Source organism: Podospora anserina, chromosome 4 (genome assembly GCF_000226545.1).
Source record: "Podospora anserina S mat+ genomic DNA chromosome 4, supercontig 2".
Lineage (NCBI taxonomy): Eukaryota > Fungi > Ascomycota > Sordariomycetes > Sordariales > Podosporaceae > Podospora > Podospora anserina.
The window spans coordinates 317,491-339,193 of record NW_001914835.1 but is presented as its reverse complement, the minus strand read 5'-3'; the positions used below and the strand labels follow the sequence as shown (position 1 = coordinate 339,193).

The following is a 21,703-nucleotide window of genomic DNA, read 5'->3' as shown; positions in this document are numbered from 1 at the left end:
AACTTGACCATTTGGGCATGTTCATATCATTCTCTCAAAGCATGCTGCCCACGTCCAAGTCTTCTCTAAGTCTTCTACTACGCCCTTGCGGTTCTCGCCGGCTCGTTGCCCCCGTTTCCACGGCTGCCCCGGTCTCCACGATCCCGGTCTCCGCGCCCTAATTGCCAGCCCTCCTCGCCCGGGCCGAAGTGGGTCAGCCTCGGAGCCTTGCGACTTTTCACAACCACCCCTCCGCGCTGCTTTCGTTTACTTGCACCTTTGTCCTCCTCCAAGTTTTCCAACTCCGACTTGTGTTTTTTCAGACATTCAACAACAAGGTTCCTGATCTTGAGTATGACATCCGATGCATTTTAGCATACTTATCCGGATATATGAATAACAGCTAATTCAGGGTAGCGACAACATGCCTCCCAAGCGCAAATCCGACAACTTGGATGCGACCAAGTCGTCCATAAAGACCAAGAAGAAGCCAGCCTCCTCGAACGATGACAAGGAAGTTGCTGATGCTCAAGCTTCGAGCACAAAAGAGTCCGCCATTCTCACCGGCGTTGCCCCGTTGACCCAAGTGGGAGACATGTTCTTCGACATGGCCTCTCGGGTTCCGCCGCCTTCCCAGAAAACAGTCATCTTGCGGGTGGCGACTGTCTGCTCCGGCACTGATGCCCCCATCATTGCTCTAGAGGCGTTGATGAAGGCTGTTGAGATTCTTGGGCATCCGACACCGTTCCAGCTAGTTCATCAGTTCAGTTGTGAGATCGAGGCCTTCAAACAAGGCTTCATTCGAAGGAATCTGCCAGCCCCGACAATTATCTACCGCGATGTTGCAGATTTGGCTTTGGCTGCCAGCAAGCTGGATGGAAAAGTGTAAGTTTATAACCTGATGCTGTGATGCCACTCGGCTAACCCAGCGCCACAGTCTCACCGCAGGCGGTTCCAAGGTTGAGATTCCCCGGGAGAAGATCGACATTTTCTTCTGCGGTTGCTCATGTGTCGATTATTCTACTCTGAATATCAACATGACCAAAGCAAACAAAAAGGAGACCGAAGAGAAGCTTGGCGTTTTCCAAAATCTCGATAAATGGCTTCTTGATGATGACAACAAGAAGAAGAAGGACAAAGACATTAAGAAAACGCACCCAGTGCGACGAAACAAAGATTTTGACCAAGTTCTCGACGAATGCCTTGATGGCATGGAGGACGCGAAGCTTGGTGAATCGATGCGCACGTTCTTTTCGGCGCTCATTTTCATCAAAGAGAGACGCCCCAAGATCGTCATCCTTGAAAATGTCGACGGCGCTCCTTGGTGCATGTACACCAAACGGATTTTCCCACTTATCGGTTACAAGGCCGGATACCTTCAGATCGATAGCAAGCGGTACTATCTGCCGCAAACACGCCAGCGTGGGTATCTCATGGCAATTGACACTGACGCCGCCTCTTCTCCTGGCTGTCCCACGTTGGAAGAGGCTGAGTCGATCATAGCTCATTGGCGAGAAACTATGAAGAGCCTTGAACGTGCCCCCTCGGCATCCGTCGCCTCATTTCTCCAGCTGCCAGACGACATCGGTACGATCACGGCCCGCGCTGATATGGAGAAGCCTCGTACGACCAAAGACTCGGATTGGGGCACGAGCAGTCTTCGCCATGCAGCTGAGCGTAGCCTTCACGAACTTGAAATGGACGACAACCCCTTCAGCCAAAAGATGATGCGAAACCTCAAGGTGATCGGTCCCAAGCTTCCGCCGCAATCATGGCGTCGCTGGTGGTTACAACAAACATGCCGATCCATCGACACAATGGACATCATCGAAGCCACCGGCAACAAGGCGGGAATCCATCTCGGTCACAAGACCTGCGTCATTGATGTCAGCCAAAACGTCGACAGATGCACCCCCTTCAACCGTACTGGTTCCGTCAGCAATTTCAAGCAATCTCTGGGCATCATTGGCTGCATCACCCCCAGCGGCGCCCCCATTGTCACAGATTTGATGCGTCCGATCACTGGCACAGAGGTCATGGCTCTTCAAGGCATGCCCGTCAACGAGATGGCGATTTCGTCTGAAACTCAAGAGCAGCTTCGTGATCTGGCCGGCAATGCCATGACAGTCACCGTAGTCGGCGCAGCCACGCATGCAGCTCTCCTTGCAATTCACCGGCATTTTCCTACACTCTTCGACACCGTCAGCGGTCCCCTCGCCTCACGGTTCAAGCACTACACGAGATCGCAGAAGTTGCTTCTTCAGCCCGGCACCCAGCAGCCCTCGACTACATCAGTCGTGTATGAGCCCGATACTGTGCATCGACTTGTTCGTGACATGATCCGCGTGTGTCATTGCCCACCACCCGTTATTTCGGATCAAGATGGGATTCCTAGCTATTTTATCTGCCGGACATGCCAAACAACCGTTTGTGAGGAGTGCAGTGGGAATCCCCTTCACCAGCTCGAACCCTGGAGGACCCACTCCCCCGGAGCTTCAGATGAAGAAGCGGCTCAAGTATCCTCTGATGGGGGTAAGGCGTCCCTCAAGAACCACCTTCCCCAAGCCTTCGTGCTTGGAATCTTTCCCGATAACCTGCCTGAGCTTCAAGGAATGAAACAGCCCCCGGCTTGCGAGATCCTGGCCAGCAAAACTCGCTATTTCTTTGGAGAGATCAAGGTCAGCGAAGTCGTCACCGCCACATACAAGTCCAGAAGGACCATCGCCCGTCTGGTTATCCACCCAGATGGAAAGTCTACCTGGTTCATTCATCACAACCCAGGTTCCAACCTCGACAATCCGCCCACCCTCCCTAGGACGTTTGAACCGAGTCCGCCCATTGCTCGCGGCGACTTCCACATGAGCGTCAATGGAGTCCACAACATCAAGTGGTCGTTTTGGATCCCAGACAGAATCAACATCACCGCCCTCCTCGAGAGAGATTCCAGCACTGCGGTCCGTATCTCCATTCCGCATAAGCCAGAAGGTCTACCACATCTTGCCGAGGCCTAGTTCGCCACAGTAAGAGACAAAGTCTCGGGCACATATGCGCATGCACCCGAGTGCGGGACAGCCGGTAATGAGCTATACGTCAGCCTACCCGAGTTCCATCAGACAGAGCCGACTTTCATCCTCCGCCAATGCTCTCGGACCGGTCCTGCTAGAGAGGATTCTCTGGTCTGGTCAAGTGAGATGCGCAAGCTTGATTACCACGAGATCAGGGATACCTACATCCAGGCTCTTCCGGATCTGAAGCTCACCACGTTTCCCGTTGGGCACATTGGCGAAACAACACTCTTCAGTCCAGGATATTGGACCGAGATTCAGCAAGACTACTCCCTCAGTATATGGGAACGTCTCGAAGCTACTGAAATTCACTGGGGACAAACGAGAGATGTTGCACCTATGTCGTCTTTGGGGGATAACGCTACTAGCCCTCCACACTTCTCACGTTTTGTCCTTGCTGAAATAACTGCCAATGTTGACCAATTTCCCTTGTCGGCCGCTCGAAGGCATATGCTCGAGGCTCATGGAACTCCGGGACAGTTCATCATGGTTCCCTCCAACATCACCGAAGACTTCTTGCATGACTTTGCATTCGCTGCAAATGCCTTCAGAGCCCAGAATCTCGGCGGACCTCGTGAAGAAGTCAAACATTTTACTGACTGGATTTGCATCCACCGGTCTGAGCAATGGTCAAGGCCACCACCTGAGATCCACATCAGCAAGACGAAAGGCAAGCGTCTAGCTGTTGAAGACCCTGATGAAGCCAAAGATTTTGAGGAGACTCTCCTCAATATGCCACGAGCCATTGCCATCGCTGCCCAGCTTCAAGATCCCGAATTGTGTCTCATAGCCACACTGCAGCCCCAAGTTCTGGCCTCAAGAGCCTATGCATACCTCTTACAAGCACACAGAACGGTACCAAGTGGCAGCAGGGCAATCCAGTCTGCAGAGACCTACTTCAAGGTTTATATCGATCATGCCAAGCCCCGAAACATGAGCTTCCCGGGCTTCCATCCTCTCATCAAGCCCTGCAATGACAGCAACAGACACGGGATCCAGTACGACGAAGCCGACAAGTACAGGATGATCAACCCACCTCGATTCCAAGCCGGTCGTCACAAGCTTCGCGACAGTCAACGAAATGCTGTTTTATGGATGCTTCTCCGCGAGGAAAAGCCCGAGCCATTCCTAGAAACCGAGATTGAGGAGGAGGTGGTGACCCCTCTCTCCGTCCGTGTTGTTGGAAAAGCGACTTGGCCGACCAGATTTCCCTACAGCTCTCGAGGTGGCGTGGCGGCTCACGAGATTGGATACGGAAAGACGGTGGTGACACTTGCGCTGATCGATTCCCGACGCTGGTTCGACCGCGAGGCCTCTATCGAGGAGCGTCGCCAGGTTGATGAGTGCTGGCATGAGGAGCTCAAGTCCAAGTACGAAGAGCTCAAAGAAGTGGGACTTCCCCTCGCCGAAGATGAGAAGAATGAGTTCTTCATCCATCTCTCGGCGACTCTTGTGGTGGTGCCTGAGCACCTCACGGAGCAGTGGTCTCTCGAAGCGAAAAACTTCCTCGGTCTGAAGGTCGGAAGCCAGGTCATTGTCATCAAAACAGTGGCCCAGTTCTACCTCGGCCGGAAGTTGGACGTCCTGAGGAAGGCGGAGCTCATCATCATGAGCTCCAAGATCCTCGGTGACAAGTTCTTCGAGAAACTGTGGGGGTTTGGATGGGGCGATCTTGATCCCCCATTCAAGGATCTCTCGGGACGCGCGCGTGAGCGCTGGTACCGTCAGGCTCTGCGCAACCTGCGCATCCTGACGGCCAGTAAGCTCGCGGCTGCAGGCGGCAAGGACAACGCCGCAGCCGAGCACCGTTTCTTTGGTCTGCAGGCGTCGGAACGTGAGGCTTTCCTGGCCAAGATCGTTCCCGATAGCCGGCGGAAGGACCAGAGAACCCCAAGGGATAAAGTCCCAGCTTCGCCGGCGAAGAAGGAAGAAGGGGGGGGGGAGCAAGTGCCGGGCGCTCGCGCGCCCTGGTGCGTTTCGTGGCTGCACAACTGCAGCTTCGCGCGTGTCGTATGGGACGAGTGCTCATACGACCACAAGGCGGACAACAAGAACATCCCATTCTTTGTTGAAAACCTTGTCGCGAACGCGAAGTGGCTCCTCTCGGGTACGCCCAAGGTGTTCGGCCTCTCCGAGGTCTGCAAGACGGCCAAGGTTTTTGGCGTTCATTTGGCGCGGCCCGAACCGCGCATCATGCCCGGTCTCCCGGCCATCACTGGTGGTCCGGTCTTGGAACCTGCTTCCAAGAGCGAGGAGTATCACGCCTACTCCTCCGCGCTCAAGAGTGCATCTCTCGCCCACGAGAGACACTCCCAGGCCCAGGCCTTCGTGCGGCAATTCTTCCGCGCCAACCGCGTTACCGATGATGGTGGCACGGCTCTCTCTTCGGTGGAGGTGGTTCTTCCTGTCCGCATGAAAGGAGTGACGGCAGCGCGCTACTACATGGCGCACCAGGAAGCCCTCGATGCCGACATGGACTTTGCAGCCATATCCAGTCACGTACGCCAGCAGCCAGACTACTCGAAAGAAGATATGGGGGATTCAACCAAGTCTACGACCATGATGTTGGGTCTGTTGGCCAATGATGTGGTGGCTGTGTCTCGCGCCTTGACACTTCCAGAATTCGAGAACTCGCTCACGAGATCCCATTGCCGACTGGCAACGTCCGTCAAGTTTCTTTGGGATAAGGCTGTGTGGCTCAATAAATGGCTTACTTACCTCTACCGCAATGAAGTCAAAAAAGAACAAGAGAACCTGCAAAAAGAAGCAGCAATGTGCTCATTCCAATACCTCTGTGAAGAGGTGAATGTGGCAAGGGAAGGAGACTTCAGGCACTACGGGGGGGGAGAAGAAGTGTTCAACTGTGTGGCTCATGCCATGGTCAACGGCTGTCTTCCGACTGATCCTACCGTCGATCCTGCCGCTATCATTGCTCAACCCATGAAAGAATTCGAGGGCCCCTGGGTGGACGGATACGATCATTCCAAGGCTCATTTTACCTGGCTGCACTTCTTCGACAAAGCGGAGATCGAGATTCCCAAGACAGTCAGCAACGAGACCGCGGTACGGCTTGCTGAAGACCTCTGTGCTCTACGCCGCACACTGCACATCAACACTCCCCTGGCAAAGGCCCCCCTTATCCCGGGCGGCTTTGATCCGGAGCCTCTATTTCACCCCAGGCCTAATATGCCATTGCCTGATATTCGCAATGGTCTGGACCAGGATAAAACGACCCTCGGCAACTGGACTGTCAAGGAACTGGTTGAATTTTGCCATGCGCACAGAGACCTCATGCCGGACAGACCTGAGTATGATGACGAAAAATGCCTACCTTTTGATGTCGAAGGTCTCCACGTCAGCGCCAGTACGACCAGGAGCCAGCTAGTCTCCAAAGCAGTGGAGTTGAACCTGAAATCTCACGGCGCCGTACCCAAGCTCCGTCAAGCACTCTGGGAACATAGCAAGAACATAGGTCGTGGAGGTGCCTACCGCGACGGCAGACCCCAGTCCCTTAAAGACGGTATCTTCAAGAATCCAGAAAATAAGTCCGCGATGCTTTTAGAGTTCAAATCGACGGTGGCCGAGCTGATGAAGACCATGGGCGACTTCAAGAACGCCACGAAGGAACTCGCATTCATGCCCAAGTTTATCCAGTTCTCGACTTCTCCGGACAGGGACCAGCTGCTGCAATCAAGGACCTGCGATGGTGAGAGCTGCGGGAGACCCCTGACCTCCGCCAGCCAGTCTTACATCGTGGTTGCCTGTGGACACATCTTGTGTTCTGCCTGTCGCCATCCACAGACGGCAAGGCTCTGCCCTGCCAGGAAATGCTCGTCCTTCATCAAGGAACGCCCAGTCATCCCCTGCACCGAACTCAACGACAACGTCAAGATGTCCAAGGTGGACCACATGATGGAGCTGATCAAAAGCATCATCGCCAAAGATGAGCGTGTCTTGGTATTCGGCCAGTACCAGTCCTACCTCGAGAAGCTGTGGTCCAGGATCAAGGAGATAGATCCCAAGGCCACTAACCTGGCTTTAGTCACCAGCTCGAGGGATACGTCTGCTATGTTGGAGAAGTTCAAGTCAGGAACCGGGGGCAATGTGATGCTCCTCAACATTGACAACGATACCAGCGCCGGCAGCAACCTCACCGTCGCCAACCACATAATCTTTGCCAACCCCTACTTCCACCCCAACAAGCACCACCAGGCCATCACGGTTCGCCAGGCCAAGGGCAGATGCCTCCGGTACGGACAGATGAAGACTGTGTATGTGTACCACTTCATGATGGCACACACGGACGAGGACCGGCTTCTTCGTGAGCACCAGGTCGATAACCCGGCCATCAAGAGATACTTTGACAACGTGAACGGCGGTGAGAACGGAGTTATTGTGAGTAAGCACTGCTTTAATGTGCCGGGACAAAGGAGATACCGTGATTAAGTGCTGCTCGATGTATGTTGGGATGAAGGACATCCGTAATGAAGTGCTACTCATACTAAATATATTATTGTGTTAGCCATGATGTTTCCTTATTGGGACGAAGGGAATATGGCAAGTAACCGCTGCTCGTCATGTGCTGAGATGAAGGAGATTCGCAAGTGTCTGGCTCTGGAGCAGGACCTAACTTATCTTGCGCGGTGTGGTCTAACTGTCCTGACAAATCGGTCAGGAATTAGCCGCAGGGTGGGTGAATGGTCTTCTAATGTCAGTGGTCTTGTCTTGCATTTTCTAGAAGTTCGCACTCGAAGAATTGAAACCTCAGCCATGATGTCAAAATCGTTGGTTTTAGTTTAATAGGTAGGTAGGCACAGTTTAATGGGCAGTGACCCTAACAGTTCAATGGTCCCTCACAGTTCAATGGTAGCATTGTTTTCTTGAAGTTAAGTAGGTAATACAAGTACAGTGATAGTGACAGACGATGCTGATCTAAATATTGAATGGTAGTAGACCATACTCATCCAAGCTGAAAATGTTGTGATAAAAGAGATATCATAACGAAGCCCTGCTCTATCCACCTCTATGCTGGAATGAAAGAGATGTCATAAGTAAGCGTGCTTTGATGAATTCTGAATAGACTACACTCTCTATTTCATAAACTCTTGTCCCATTACTATCGCTCATAACATAAAACATCACCGCATCACTACACAAGAAACACCAACACCCAACCTCTTATATGGTTTAAGGGTCCACTCAATCAACACTAGCCAAGCTAATCCCCTCGCCATCACTCCTTGTTTCTTTCCAGAGCAAAACACACACCCCTTCTCTTCCCTTCCCTACCCCACACCATCTCATTCTACTCCTTTGGCAAAGCCAACAAAGCAAACATCCCCCCCATCACCGGTCTCGCCACAAACGTCGGCCCTCCCGACGGGTAATCACCCGTAATCGAATCAAACAAGTCCGTCATCGCCCTGTTGGTCGTAGTCTTCCCCACCCACTCCGCCAGCTTGTCGATAAACATCTCCTTGGTCTCGTTCTTAGCCACCGCCGCCGCAAACATTTCCCAGTCTGACTTTGCCCAGGTGTGTCTTGTATCAAGCGGGACAGCGTACTCGTTCGCCACGGTCAGGTAAAAGTCGCTCTGCATGTCAAAGACAGACTGGTCGACGAACTGGAGGCCCAGCAGCCTGTCTGCGTAGATGTTGTAGAGGATTCCTTGGGAGAAGAGAAGAGAAAGAGTTAGCGAAGGGAAGTGGGTGAACAAGGGGTGCGTGAACCACGAACCATGGCTGTCTTTGTCTCCGTAACTTAGCGTAGTGTGAGGTGGACTGGCGTCATAGTTGATGGCATACGCTTTCCAAGTCATAAGATAGTCCTCGGCCTTGTCTTTGAAGTCGTCCGTGTTATTGGTGAGCTGGGCAATCTGGGACATGGCCTTGAGGCCGATGATGCCCTTGATGGCCAGGTTGGTCTGGTTTCTACGGGGACTGTCAGTATCAGACCGGACTTTGAGGCAAGGTATACGTACGCTAATGTTCCAGCAAAGTCATCAGTGCTCAACTGGTTGGCAGGAACAAGCGAGTCCTCGATCAAATACTGAGCCCACTGTGCCAGAATTGGGTAGTGGGCTGTTAGGTACCCCGTATCGCCGGTGCGTTGAGCATATGCTAGTGACATGATGATCATGTTACCACATTCCTCCAATGGCATGGCCTCGTCGTCTCCGTTGGGGTAGCCTTTGGCCACAGGGAAGGTACCCAAGTCATGCTCGGCATATTTGTTGGGGTATGAACCACTTTCTTGGTGTTCGAACAAAGGGTCCAGGAGATATCTGCTCAAGGTGGCATTGAGGTAAACGAATATTGGGAACGCCGGGAATATGACATCGACTGTCTGAATGTCACTGTTGGAGCTGATTTCTTTGAGGAAAATATATGGCTTCTCCGGCGTTCCGGCGTATTGGAAAGCACCGAAAGTCTGGCGAAGAGCAAGTGTAGTGATAAGGGAGTAGTTCTGCCCAGCTGCCTCCACCGAATCCTTCTCAATCCGTTGGTCTAGGAGTGACATTGTCTCTACAGCATGCCTGTAGTCGTTGTAGAAAGAGACCACAGCCTCCATGTCACTGTTGTTGTAAAAGGACATCCACAGTCCCCGGACAGGCTCCAGGGTGTTGTTTTGTCTGGCAAAGTGGATGACGTTATCCTGGATAAGACCGAGGGTGAAGATCCTTTCAACCTCGTCGTCCTTGATGTCGCCCAAATCATGAGAGAACGCAAACACAGGCCTAAAACATTGTAAGCTCAACTATCCGCAGCAGCGTATCGGGACAGAAAGGCAGATATATGTGAAGGCATACCAGTTCTCGCTGACCGGGCGAAATTCAGACTCCTGGGAGTTGCTGAGAGTCAGGTTGCCAGCAAACTGGTTCCGCACGGTGGTATCTTGACCAATTTGCCACGTCAACTGTCCAACGAATGATTAGTCTGCGTTGTAGGATTTAGCATCTCTCAGGCCAAAGCTTACACCTTCATGGAATCCGGTACTGAGATACCAATTTCCCCAACTTGCAATTTCGTTGGCTTCTTTGAACTCGTGCTGGTTCTCGCGCCAGAACTTGAGATAGTAAAGATTACTCTCGGTGCCAAATTCCCACTGCACCTTCTCGGAATTGTCACCACTAGCCCATTCTATCAGAACGATCAGTCAAGGTAAAGGAAACAGCTATCCAGCGTGTTACTCACCGCCAGACACATCCATGTAAACCTGGACCTTGTGCGAGGCCCCATCAGAGGATTTTGCCGTGACAGTTACGTATGAGAACTGCAGAGACTGCCGCTGTATGTCGTCAGGGTATACGGGCGAGAGGAAAGTGACAGTCAGGGTGATCTTTTGGGCCACATCAAAGGTGAAGATGCTTTTTGTTGAGGTGTACTCCAGTGATAGCTGGTTGACTGGGCCTGGGCCAGGGGCGCCCCCCATCCAGTTATAGGCAACGCCGTCGACTGCCACATATCCTTGCCATCCTTGGATATCTCCCCTGGGATTTGTCTTAGCACTGTGAGGTTTCAAGGTAGAGTCATGGGAGCCTCACGTCCAGAAGCGTGGCCACTCGCCAGGTAGCACACATCCTGATTCGCCCTGTAGCCAGGCATTCAGATATGGCGACCTGACGGCCAGTGGAACGGCTGGTGGTTTGGTAGGCCTAAACACCGACGCAGCACCGATTCCAATATCGGAACCCATAGCAGCCAGCATGGCTATTGTTTTGATGAACCTCATGGCTCGGGTGGGTGGGTGGATGCCTGGGTTGGGTAGGAACAGGCCGGAGGCTTTTGCAAAGCAAGCAGGTCCGAGTCAGGTATTCAGGACACAAGGTCCGGCACTCGAAGTAGACAGAGGAAGAGAGAACGAGGACTTAACTCTTTACACCAGAACGATGACGGACGGACAAGCGGTTTTACAAAACACCGGTAGATAGACGCAGCGGAAATATGCCCCGAGGCGAGCGGGTGAGTCGGGCAAGCGACAGGAGAGTTTGCGGATACAGAGCTAGTGCCTAGGAGGCAGGCAGAGACACAGGAACGGGAATGCAGGGGAGATATACTAGCTGCACGAGACGGCGCATGCCAGACGCTACCAGATGGCCGCTTGGTGGTGACCGGTCGTTTTTAAGGGGTCAAGATGCTGAAGCGGAGGGTAAAACGTGGGTCTGCCGTTGTATAACGACTGCCTGTCCGGAGACTATTGCCGAGCCGTATTCCATCCAAGACTCAGACGCATGGTTTGTCTCCTTCTTGTCTCCATCATATCTGAGCCGTGGTGTGAGTGCAGCAAAGTGGACAATGTGATACCCGGAGCTTGGGTTGGTCGCATGCGAAGGATCCAGGACCACCAAAAAGAGGGAGCACGCGCGCGTCGAGAAGGTGTAGGAGATGTAACAGTCGGTGTTCCAAAGAGGGCCATGGTGTCATGGGGCATGTGAAAATATCGGCTGGGATAGCGCCCATCTTTAGAAGGGCCCAGGGCCGCAACGGTACTACTGCAAAGAGTTCACGGTCTGGGAGGTCTAGTTTCCGTCTTGGTGATACCGGTCGAACCTTATGTTGATGTAAGGAAATCTCTTCGTGGAATGGTGCGGGATTGGCGAGAAAGTGAGGCAAAATGGGCAAGAGAGGAGGTGGTGCAATTCATGACATGATGCATCCTGTTGTGCCGGGTTGTATTTGAGATGGTCTTGTGTCTCTGCGAAGGGGGGGTACTTCTGAAGTAAAGATCCGAAAAAGGAAGGCCTGATAGCAGAGATGCTCCAACCAGCAAGCCTGCTCCGGCCGGCAGGGTCGAGGCTTCAAAACAAGACTTGTGGGGGCAGATCCTCTAGTCCGTATCAGGATTAGACCACGATGATCACCAGCTTGGCGTTTCCTGGGCAAGCCAGCTAGGTACTGCACCTCATCGACCCTTTTTTCCGTGCTATTTCCCCAGAAATGTACGATACACAGAACCAATGTAAGCTGCTGTTACACAGGCGCATGACCAAACTGTACCCCGAGGCTCTTCTGCGTTTTGTGGTGGTACTATCGGCAAAAAAAAAAAACACTGAATGTCTTTCCTGGGGATCACCAACACCTGTATCTCACATGGTGACTACATCAGGATGTCCTCAAATGGGACCCCGATAGTGTCAAAAGACCTACTACATGCCTATCTCGTTTCATGATTGAGAGACATCAGAGCATACCTACCCACCGCTATAATCGTCGACCACTATCATCGGCCTCGTCGATATGGTAGACAGCATCTGCCAACGCACACTTGCACGTTTCAGCAGTCTTCCAAGTCAGCTGGACTCCTTTGCATATTTTTCACGTGGTACAATGGTACAAACTTTCCACAGAAAAGACGGCGAACACGTGCTAGCGTTTGGGCAGACGGAGCCGGATAATCACTTGCCATGCTACACACGCTGATTTCTTGACAGCAGTTGCCGTGGTAAACCTGGAACCAACGCTGTTGTCGTAAGGCATGTGAAGCTTGTAACCAGCTCACCCTCCGAACCGGCACCTACAAAGTGATTCCCTTGATATCCATGAACTGCCTCGGCAAATGGTCTTGGTTCAGGAAAACGCCCCAAACATCCGGTTTTGCCACGCTTATTTACTGTGAATAAAGTTGAGATGGTGGAACGATATTAGATTCGTGGTGATATCGCTTCTATGCATTCATCATTAGCATGATATCGTAAACAAGGGATACCATAAGGTGCTTACCTACAGACTGCCCATGATATAAATTCTTCATTCGCTCGTGATTGTATGCCCCAAAGCCTTTACCGAAATTACGTGTCCAACTCGTTATACCTAGAGGCTGGTGATTCAAGCGTCATTGCATCATGCCCTCTGGCACTTACAACCCTTCCTTTGCCAGCATATCTCCAATGCCAAGATAGAAAGCCACCGCGTTGAACCTATACAATTCAGTCAGATTCTGTCATGCTTTGAAATCATTATTCGATGCTTGAAACACAACAATATGACTTACGAAGGTGGGTGACCCATCAGCTTCTGAAGATTAGACCGAATCCTGTTGGTCCAGTTGATCAGGTCCAGGTGGTTAACGCCTGTGAGCGTTCCTTTGTAGGTACCCCACTGACTGCTTTCTACGCTGACAAGTCCATCGTTTGGACCTTCCCGTTCCTCAATCAGCTTGTGAGATATCCTGAACATGCTCAGCAATGGAGGCTTTCCGTTCACCATGGCACCGTACGAAAAGTACTGGACGTTTGGGTCATCAGGGGTCGCTGGGTTGAAGTGCTCCGCCATATACTTCTGCGTCAGCTGGGAAAAAGCACTTGGCTCCCAACCGGTAACCCGCTCCCAGGCTTTGTAAACCTGAGGCAGGTAGTCGGGCCCAAGTTCGTCAATCAAGTAATCAGCAAAGGCACTCCCGTGATGAGGTGTGCCGATTGTGACAAGAGACTTGACGTCGACCCCTTTTGGCCGGAGCTGCGAGATCATGTAGCGGGCATCAAGTCCTCCCATGCTGTGCGCCACCACATTCACACTCTTGCCCTGTGCCTGAGCCTCGATATCCTGAGCCAGCTTGGCGGCGCGCTTCTCGATAGAGCCGCTGGGAGGGACGGAGGCAGTGATAACCTCAGCCCCTTGGGCCGTTAGGGCCTCCTGTATCCCTCTCCAGTAATGAATGCTTGGCAAGTAGGACCCTGCGAGTTTTAATTCGGCAAACCCTAGCAGCCCATGTGCTAGGACTACCGGGTGTTTGGGTGACTCTGTTGGATAAGTGTCAGTGTCTCAGAACTGGTCTTAAAAAGCACCAAGGAACCCCACATACGGTAAGCATCTTTGATGAGGGCGAACTCATCGGCTATCGTCTTCCGAACCTCATTGATATGGGCAGCCTCCGTTGGCGCAACCTTGCGGCTAAGGGTAAGAGACGCGGAGAAGCGCCTAACGGCGACAGGGCCAGAGGCTTGCCGTGCTTGTTGTGGTTGTGGTTGTCTTTGGGCGCACGGCTGGACTGACCGGGCAGACGCGGCTAGTCTGAGCAAGGGGAGGGTGAGCAAAGATGTCGAGATGACCGATGGGGACCTGCAGACGAGGGAAGACATTGGCTTAAGCCCAAGCCAAGCCCAAAGCTTAAAGACTGTGCGGCACGGTGGTGGTGGTGGTGACCGTTGAACCGTGATGCCTCAAATTGTGGGTGTCGTAATGTGAGTGTAATTGACGTCCAATCCCACGTGCGACCTGGTGGAGTAGATGCACGGCGTCTGGCACTTCTCTGAACAAAGGGGAAGACGTGTCGTCTGAAGAAGGGTATCTGTTGCTGTTGGTGATGTCCCAGGAGGCGAAGGATGCTGTTTCTCGTGGAATTCTTCAAATCAACGTCATAGGTGTAACACTGAGAGCCGGCGCTTACAATGACCAATAGCTGGCACAGTGCGAGTCGCGAATAGGTGTAGCGTATCTTGGCACTGTGGGGGTACGTGCGCTTGTTTCAACAACAGCCTTTCTTTGTTATCAAAACCATCTTCACCTTGTGACCCATCTTCGCCCAACGTCCAGCCAGGGCTGCCTGTTCAATGTTGGCTTTATTCCCGATAGAGACGACGCTAGATATGGATGTTGGTTCTACACTGCAGCTTCTAGCGCAGATCAACCACCAACAGACGCCAACTATGTAACTCCCTGCCAGCCATTTGCGAGTCTCGAGTTCTCATTATGTGACACGTCTCTGCCTAGGTATGGGGGTCTCTCCTGCGAGGTTCTAAAGCTTTAGGCTGCACCAGGACCGTTGAGCGTTCGGTATTTCTCATTGGCGTCCAGGGTAAATCGAGCTGTTGGGAGCCAACATGCAGATAGCACTGGGCTGGATGCACGTCGCGAATGGCATCTCGCCAAAGAGAGCCGGATGTTCTGCGCCACTGTCACAGTCGATTGGCCGGAAGAGCCGAGAATGTTGCATTGCAACGCGATTTCCACTCAACCGGGGCCCTGGTCAAAGAAAGACCGATCACAATCGGCACGGCTCTCATGCAAGCACAAGTCAGTCAGCCCACACAGCAACACAACTCAGAGTATGGTGTTGAGGAACCATCGAGGTCTGGGTCAATGACAGACAGATACCAGCTAGCGTGGTGATAACGGACACATGTTCCTATGAGACCTTCCGCAGGAGAGCAGAATGATATGAATGTGTGCGATATAGCTATTAGCATAAGGTGCCTACTCAGGTACCCTAGTTGGCGATGTTCAACACAACCAAGGCTAGAACCGAGTCACCATCGGACTGCAGGTTAAGCGCCGTGGGCAGCCAGGATCCAAACGGTCGGGTCTGCCAACAAACTGCCCCCACATCAACAGCTCTCCTGATATAACCCCCCCTGACCTCTGGCACTCTCACCCGTCTCTGGACTGGGTAGATGCTATGCCTTAGCATTCATATGCTCACTCTCGGCCTGACTTCGACTGATGGCGTTGGCTCTTCCTGAATCCCATTGTCTGAGTTAAGTCTTCGCCAGCAAACAAACCAGACGATGACTATGATGGATCCCGGTCAGGCTGTCTATCTCTCCTACCAGGTTCCTCCTGCCGGAAATGCAGTAATGCTTGCTGCCTTTGCTGCCTTGGTTCCGCTCAACATCTTCACAGGAATACGGTACAAGACACCATTATACACCTCTCTCCTCACAGCGGCCCTCATCGTCGAAGTTGTCGCCCATGTTGCAAGGATATTTCTCAGCACCGAGTCTGCAAGTCCAGCGTACTTTGCGGTGTATATGGTCGGAACGCACTGGGGAGCTACCTTTGTCGGATCAGCCATCTACCTTGTTCTGCCTCATGTCACTGTGCTCTACGGTCAGGAATTTCGGCTCGTGTCCAACGCCCTCTACATCAACATCTTCTTTACGATCATGGATATCTTTTCTTTGGTCTTCCAATCCGTGGGCATTATTTATGCTGCCAGCGCAACATCAGCGTCACAGGTATGATCCTGTTTTCCAATCGAAAAACCGCTGTTTTGTCGAAACTAGAATACTAATGTATGTGTTTGCAGGTTGATCAGGCCGTCAACATTCTGCTGACAGGACTTGCCTTCCAAACTACGACTCTGGTCGCCTTCTTGGGTGGTTATCGCTATTTCTGGTACAAAATCGACCATCGACGCTACGTCTTGGACAATACCTTCTCTGCAACATACTCATCTCGCCGATTCAAACAATTTATGTTGGTTGTCCAAGCAGCTGGATGTCTCCTTGTACTTCGAACCGCCTTGCGAATCGCTGGGTCTTCCGGCGGTCTTGGCAGTTCGCTTGCCGTTTCCCAAGTCGTATCTTTCCTCCTCGACGACACCCTCGTTCTTCTAGCGATTCTTATCCTCACACTTTGGCCAGTAGGGCGCGCCTTTGGACCCTCGTGGACCGATACCTCCCCATTGGCATCCCCCGACGCCCTCAGTGACCTCCCTCTGCGACGGCACTTTCATCGCCATTCCCGAAGGCAGATCCTCCACAAGCGCCATTTATTGCAGCCATATAACGCCTCCGAGGTACCATCACCTTACACACCCAGCCATGCCGGCTCGGGGCTTCCATCGTCTGTTTGCCCGTTAAGACACCGCCCCTCACCGCTTGAGCCTTCTCTCGCTTCTCCGAGAAACAACCCCGTCTATCAGCGCGCGCCCTACGAGCAATCGCCGACAGGCACTGTGCCGTATATCTCTCCTGAGCAGAGCCCAAAGATGTTCATGACAGCGGCATCACCTGGGCAGTATCAGGACGGAAGTTGGAAGAAAGCCAAGAGCTCGCCACGTGGGCCGACAAGCCCGGAGCCAATATCCAAAATGGTGAGAAGTAATGATCTGTGGAATTAGTCACCAGTCCAAATTTCTATTCACTTTGCTTTGTTTCGACTCTACATATTTGATTGGCACAAAAACCGGTGTGATGTGACGTCTATTCTTGAATATTACATGTCTCGTTTTGTGTGGAGTGGGTGGTTTTTCGTTTATAGTTAGGGGACGGGGGGTCTGCTTGCTTTGGTTTTGTTTTAGCGGGAGTTTTGCTCATTTGTATTTTTTTTTTGCGAGGTCCGAGTATCCACAGCTTTTTTTCTTTCTTTCTCGTTGTATAGGAAACGAGACAAGAAGGCGTCCATGAAACGGCCGATGTTCTGGACCGTCATACTCCACGTTTTCTCACGTTGGCGCTCAGATTTAGTACGGCTGCACCAGGTGCGAGTGGTGCGGAAGATATGCTCACGAGCCTCAAATCTGCAACAAGGTCGTCTTCAACACTGTCTGTACGGAGTCCGTTGGTAGAGAATCCAAACGACCAAATACCCGCCCGAGCACATCATCCACCCACTTTTGACCCTTGCTCAATGATGACCTAGACTGTGTTTTAACTTCATCGGAAAGCAAGGCGCAATGGGTAAGAAGACTGAAACTCAACCCCAAAAGTCACTTGATGCTATTCTTCCATTGTGAGGTCTCAGAAGGGACAAAGACTTGAAAGACAATAGACATTGTATCACTTTTACACATCCTAAAATAAGCACACCCATTGTCCATTATGGCTTGTCATAATACAACAGAACAAGTCATTATGGAAAGAACAAGCCCTTCTCTCAAGCAGCATAAGTGAAACATCTTTATGATGTCTCTTGGTTGGGTATTAAGCACGCTGTCTTCCCAACTCAAGTCCTGAAAAAAAGCTGGAACAGACACTCCAACATCCACTACATTAACAACAGAACACCTGGTGTGGCAATACTGACATACTAATTAAACACTACTTCAACAACAGGACACCTGCTGTGATAATACTTTGACAGTATGCCTTAGACCATACCCCAGACACCTATCACACCACAACCACAAACACCACTCACCATGTTTGAGGCCATTCAGAACGCTTTTGGGTCTGTGTTTCGACCTCATCGCGGGTCCATCAGCGACTTTGATTCCGACTCCACATACTCTGCCCTCAAAGAGCACCAGCAGAACTCCGAACCTGATACTCAGTCCGAGACCGAGACAGATACTGAGGCCGATACTGATGCCGAGCCCGAGACTGAGACTGGTGCTGAGCCCGATTCCAACTCTGTTGCCGAGTCTGTTGACTCCGCTTCCTCTGCCAAATCTGCCAAGTCCGCTTCCCCTGCCGGGTCTACCAATTCGGACCCGGTGACGGTCATTTTTTACCCCAACGGAGGGAACACTGATCAAAGCCCTGCCAAACCCAGCCGTTCTACCGGATCTACCAATTCCGACCCTGTGACGGTCATCCATGACCCTACGGAAGTGAACAGCACCTCTTCTTCATCATCCAAGTATGACCAGGACCAGACCTGCAGTGTCACTCCGGACAAGTTCAAGGACAACGGTAACAAGTTGGACGAGGATACCCTCAACTCTCCCACTGTCTCTCAGTTGGGCAGCTCTCCCGCTGTCTCTGAGAAGGCCACCTCCTCCACAATCATCCCCTCCCCATCTGATAAGGAGACTCCGAAGGCTGGTAAGCCACAGGAGACCACTTATACCAGATGGGAAAACACGGAACCTGTTGATAACACGTGGAACAACGCTGGTACCACAACGGGCGTCAGGAGGTTTATATTCAACTTTACTAGTGACTCTACCGGATCCACCTCCACCGAGCCTCTCACATCCTCCTCCGAGGACAAATCTCAGGATAGTTGGTCCGGAGGTGACGACGGAGCCATCCCCGCTGAAAGCCACTTGCCTGAAACCAAGAAGCCCGAACCGGTTGACACCTTCAACTACCACTGGCGACCAACCCGAGAGCAGCAGCTCGCCCGGGCCAAGCTCGTCGAAAACACCCCCGTAGACCAGCTCTACTACTCCCACCCCAACCCTCTCTCGCTCCGTTACCCCGACTACCTCCAATACTCCGACGACCCCACCCTCACCGACCGGGAAAAGGCCCTCAAGCGCGACGTCCGCGCCCTCGAGATCTACCACGACCTCGAGGAGGGCGAGTCCCTCCCGGACTGGATGATCAAGGTCATCGAGTCGATCTATGACTGGCACTCCACAAATAAACTCCGCAACCCCTTCAAGGAGGAACCCGCCACCCCCACCGGCAAGTCAGGCACAGTCAACTCGGACAGCACCGGCACCGTCAGGTCGGGCCAGTACTCCGCCTCGGCGTGGGAACAGCCCGGTGAGTACGTGTGGAAGGTCCCCACCGACGTCGACTGGGACAAAATCTCCCCCAGCGCCCTCGCTCCATATCTCTTCCAGCAGACGGTACGCAGGCCCCTCAAGGTATTCAACACGGACCCCCCTGTGACCCCAAAGAAGACCCCTCCCACCACTCCCAAGAAAGCCACCCCCAAGAGTGGCAGTTTAACTAACGGTTCCCCCAAGAGAAGCAAGAGCACCCCTGATTTTGTCTCTCCCTCCAAAATTATTAGGCCTTTCCCAACAACAGTTACTGCTGCTACTACTACTGTTACTGCCAAGAAGGAATCTGCTGACAAGGGGAGCGGGTTCTCCTGGCAAGATCTCATCCTTCTCCTCCTCCTCCTCGGCTCCCTCGTGTACGCCTACCAGTGGAACCTCATCATGGTTGGCGGGTATGGTGGGTACATCAACGGGGGCTGCTTTGGGAACATGCCCTACCTCACCTTTGTCAGCTGGTTTCACATTATGTGCGCTACCTTCCCCTCTATCTACTTTGGGGCTCGACTGGCCGGCTTCAGGTTTGACTAACTCTCCCTACCCAACACTATCCCGTCGTTTCTGCATCGTCCATGGCTTATTATTGTCCGTATACTAACAATCCTTTGTCTTCGCCGTAGCTGGTCTACCGTCAGGATAAGTGCGTAAAACGGTGGAGGAGGTTTGGTTTTGCTTAGAGTCACAGTCGCGTGGAGTCCAGGAGTCTGTATTTGGAATGTGATCTGTCGCCCGTGTCTTGTCAGCATCTGCCTTGTCTTAGAAATCTGCTTTAGAAATAAAAGTTTTTGTTATTGCACTCATCTTTACTGTTTTCCCCACCAACCTGGAACGTGCCGTGATATCATGTAAGAAACACCTTCTCATCAGTCAGCAGTTCCGCGATGGGCCCTTGTAGAAGCGCCCAAATGATGTTGCAGTCAGGGAGCGGTTCGACATGCTGGCGAGGTAAATTCAACTGTCCATCTCCACCAACCTGTTGGCTGCTCGGAGCTTCCCACCAAGGTTGGACTGGCTTTTCATGTGCCGTGGTCAATCTGGCCGAGTAGATAGATGGGCGACAGGTTGAAGATCTCATTGATGGGCGGAATATGCCCCGAACAAAGGCCTGGTTGAGAAGTTCCACCGCACGCAACAACCGACATGGTTGATGCAACGTGGATAGAAAACCCAGCCATAGCTCTAGTGGTTAAAGAACCGCAACTGCAACACCATCCTGAATAGGTACCTACTTGATCCTGCAGCATGCTTGCCCGTCCAACAGGCCCAGAGTTAGGTCCTGATACCACACACCCAAAAAGATAAGAGATGTGAACCCATCACCAAAAAAACAAGGTGAGGTTGTTGTTGGACACCAGTGGCCGGGTTACCGCCGAGAGCAGAAGTCTGTCCATAACTAGATATCGGATCATAGCCAGGAAGAGAAGCTATAATGCACTAGGGGCGTTGCTCTCGGCCCCAATCTTACTTGCACCATCACCCCGGACCGATAAGTAACACAGCGTAAGGCTTGAAGGGTAGCATAGCTGGACGCGGGTAATTTCTTGGCGGTGGATCCAGAGGTTGCGTGTAAGTCAAGCATGACAGCAAACGGCCCTCGCTTAGAACGTGAATGGCGGTAGGATCGAGGGTCCAAATGAAGACGTGGAAAGTAAGATCTGACAAAGCCGTCCTGGTGCAGAATCCCGCACAGACTGGGGAGGGAGACAAGAGATCGCTTGCAGCTCTGATGGAAGCGACCAAACATGTTGATAGGGTCCGTGCTGTGTGAGTAGTAACCTGTATGTAAGTAGCTATATGCCCAACTGGGACATGGAGAAAAATGTACCGAGATGGGAGTGATCGCATCCTCCAGAGGGTCACGGCCTCTCTTTTCTGACAATTACATCTCGCCTGTTGATTGTAATTCGTGACAGCTGCTTCCCTTTGGCGTGAGGGTTAGTCCCCTGTTTTGTGGTGGTTGCAGGCTTGGTGGGTCATCTCGTCATTGCGGGCATCACGGAGGGGGGTCCGGCAAGATACACCGATAGGAAACACACACACACACACACCTTGACCAGACGCACAGAAAGCGGCTGCTCCTGATCTTCGGAGGCTGTCGCAACCACTTGCTGCATCGGTGATGCACGCTGTCGGTGACCGTTTCCTCAAACCAATTTTCCACGCCCTCGGCGCCTTGGAAATGTCGTCAAATGCCGACAGCATACAACACGTAAGACGTCGGACTGTTGAGACTGAAGGCCTGCCATAGGTATTGTTGCAATAAGGACATCGGCCTCTGGGCGCAAAACCTGATGTAAAGTAAGTAGCGGTGCTGCTCTGCAGAAGAAATGGAAGGAAAGAAAGTCAATGGGTCAAGGCCAATCTGGGCAAGGTCTCGGCATTCAAGCCTGCGAGGTTACCCAATAGGGCTTAGCGCAACGGAGGCAACCCCAGTTCCCCACGGCGCGGGGGAGCGACTGATCGAGTTAAAACTGACGGCAGGTGAG

General features: G+C 52.4%; 5 protein-coding genes across 5 annotated transcripts; 3 read left to right on the top strand and 2 right to left on the bottom strand.

The window, feature by feature from the left end:
• Nucleotides 1-403: 403 nt before the first annotated feature.
• Nucleotides 404-7,490, top strand: PODANS_4_2960 (uncharacterized protein; the record flags this gene model as incomplete). The annotated part of the gene is made up of 3 exons (XM_001903915.1): nt 404-864; nt 917-2,933; nt 3,042-7,490. 3 exons carry the CDS (start codon nt 404-406, stop codon nt 7,488-7,490), a joined length of 6,927 nt encoding a protein of 2,308 aa, XP_001903950.1.
• Nucleotides 7,491-8,349: 859 nt separating this feature from the next.
• On the bottom strand, nt 8,350-10,775 carry PODANS_4_2950 (uncharacterized protein; the record flags this gene model as incomplete). The annotated part of the gene is made up of 7 exons (XM_001903914.1): nt 8,350-8,711; nt 8,781-8,974; nt 9,025-9,780; nt 9,853-9,959; nt 10,020-10,183; nt 10,238-10,533; nt 10,588-10,775. The coding sequence occupies 7 exons, from the start codon at nt 10,773-10,775 to the stop codon at nt 8,350-8,352; spliced, it is 2,067 nt and encodes a 688-aa protein (XP_001903949.1).
• A 2,124-nt stretch (nt 10,776-12,899) lies between these two features.
• On the bottom strand, nt 12,900-14,121 carry PODANS_4_2940 (uncharacterized protein; the record flags this gene model as incomplete). The annotated part of the gene is made up of 3 exons (XM_001903913.1): nt 12,900-12,960; nt 13,035-13,782; nt 13,845-14,121. The coding sequence occupies 3 exons, from the start codon at nt 14,119-14,121 to the stop codon at nt 12,900-12,902; spliced, it is 1,086 nt and encodes a 361-aa protein (XP_001903948.1).
• A 1,425-nt stretch (nt 14,122-15,546) lies between these two features.
• On the top strand, nt 15,547-16,883 carry PODANS_4_2930 (uncharacterized protein; the record flags this gene model as incomplete). Its single annotated transcript, XM_001903912.1, has 2 exons — nt 15,547-15,996; nt 16,068-16,883. 2 exons carry the CDS (start codon nt 15,547-15,549, stop codon nt 16,881-16,883), a joined length of 1,266 nt encoding a protein of 421 aa, XP_001903947.1.
• A 1,020-nt stretch (nt 16,884-17,903) lies between these two features.
• Nucleotides 17,904-19,748, top strand: PODANS_4_2920 (uncharacterized protein; the record flags this gene model as incomplete). Its single annotated transcript, XM_001903911.1, has 1 exon — nt 17,904-19,748. One exon carries the CDS (start codon nt 17,904-17,906, stop codon nt 19,746-19,748), a length of 1,845 nt encoding a protein of 614 aa, XP_001903946.1.
• Between the last annotated feature and the right edge of the window lie 1,955 nt (nt 19,749-21,703).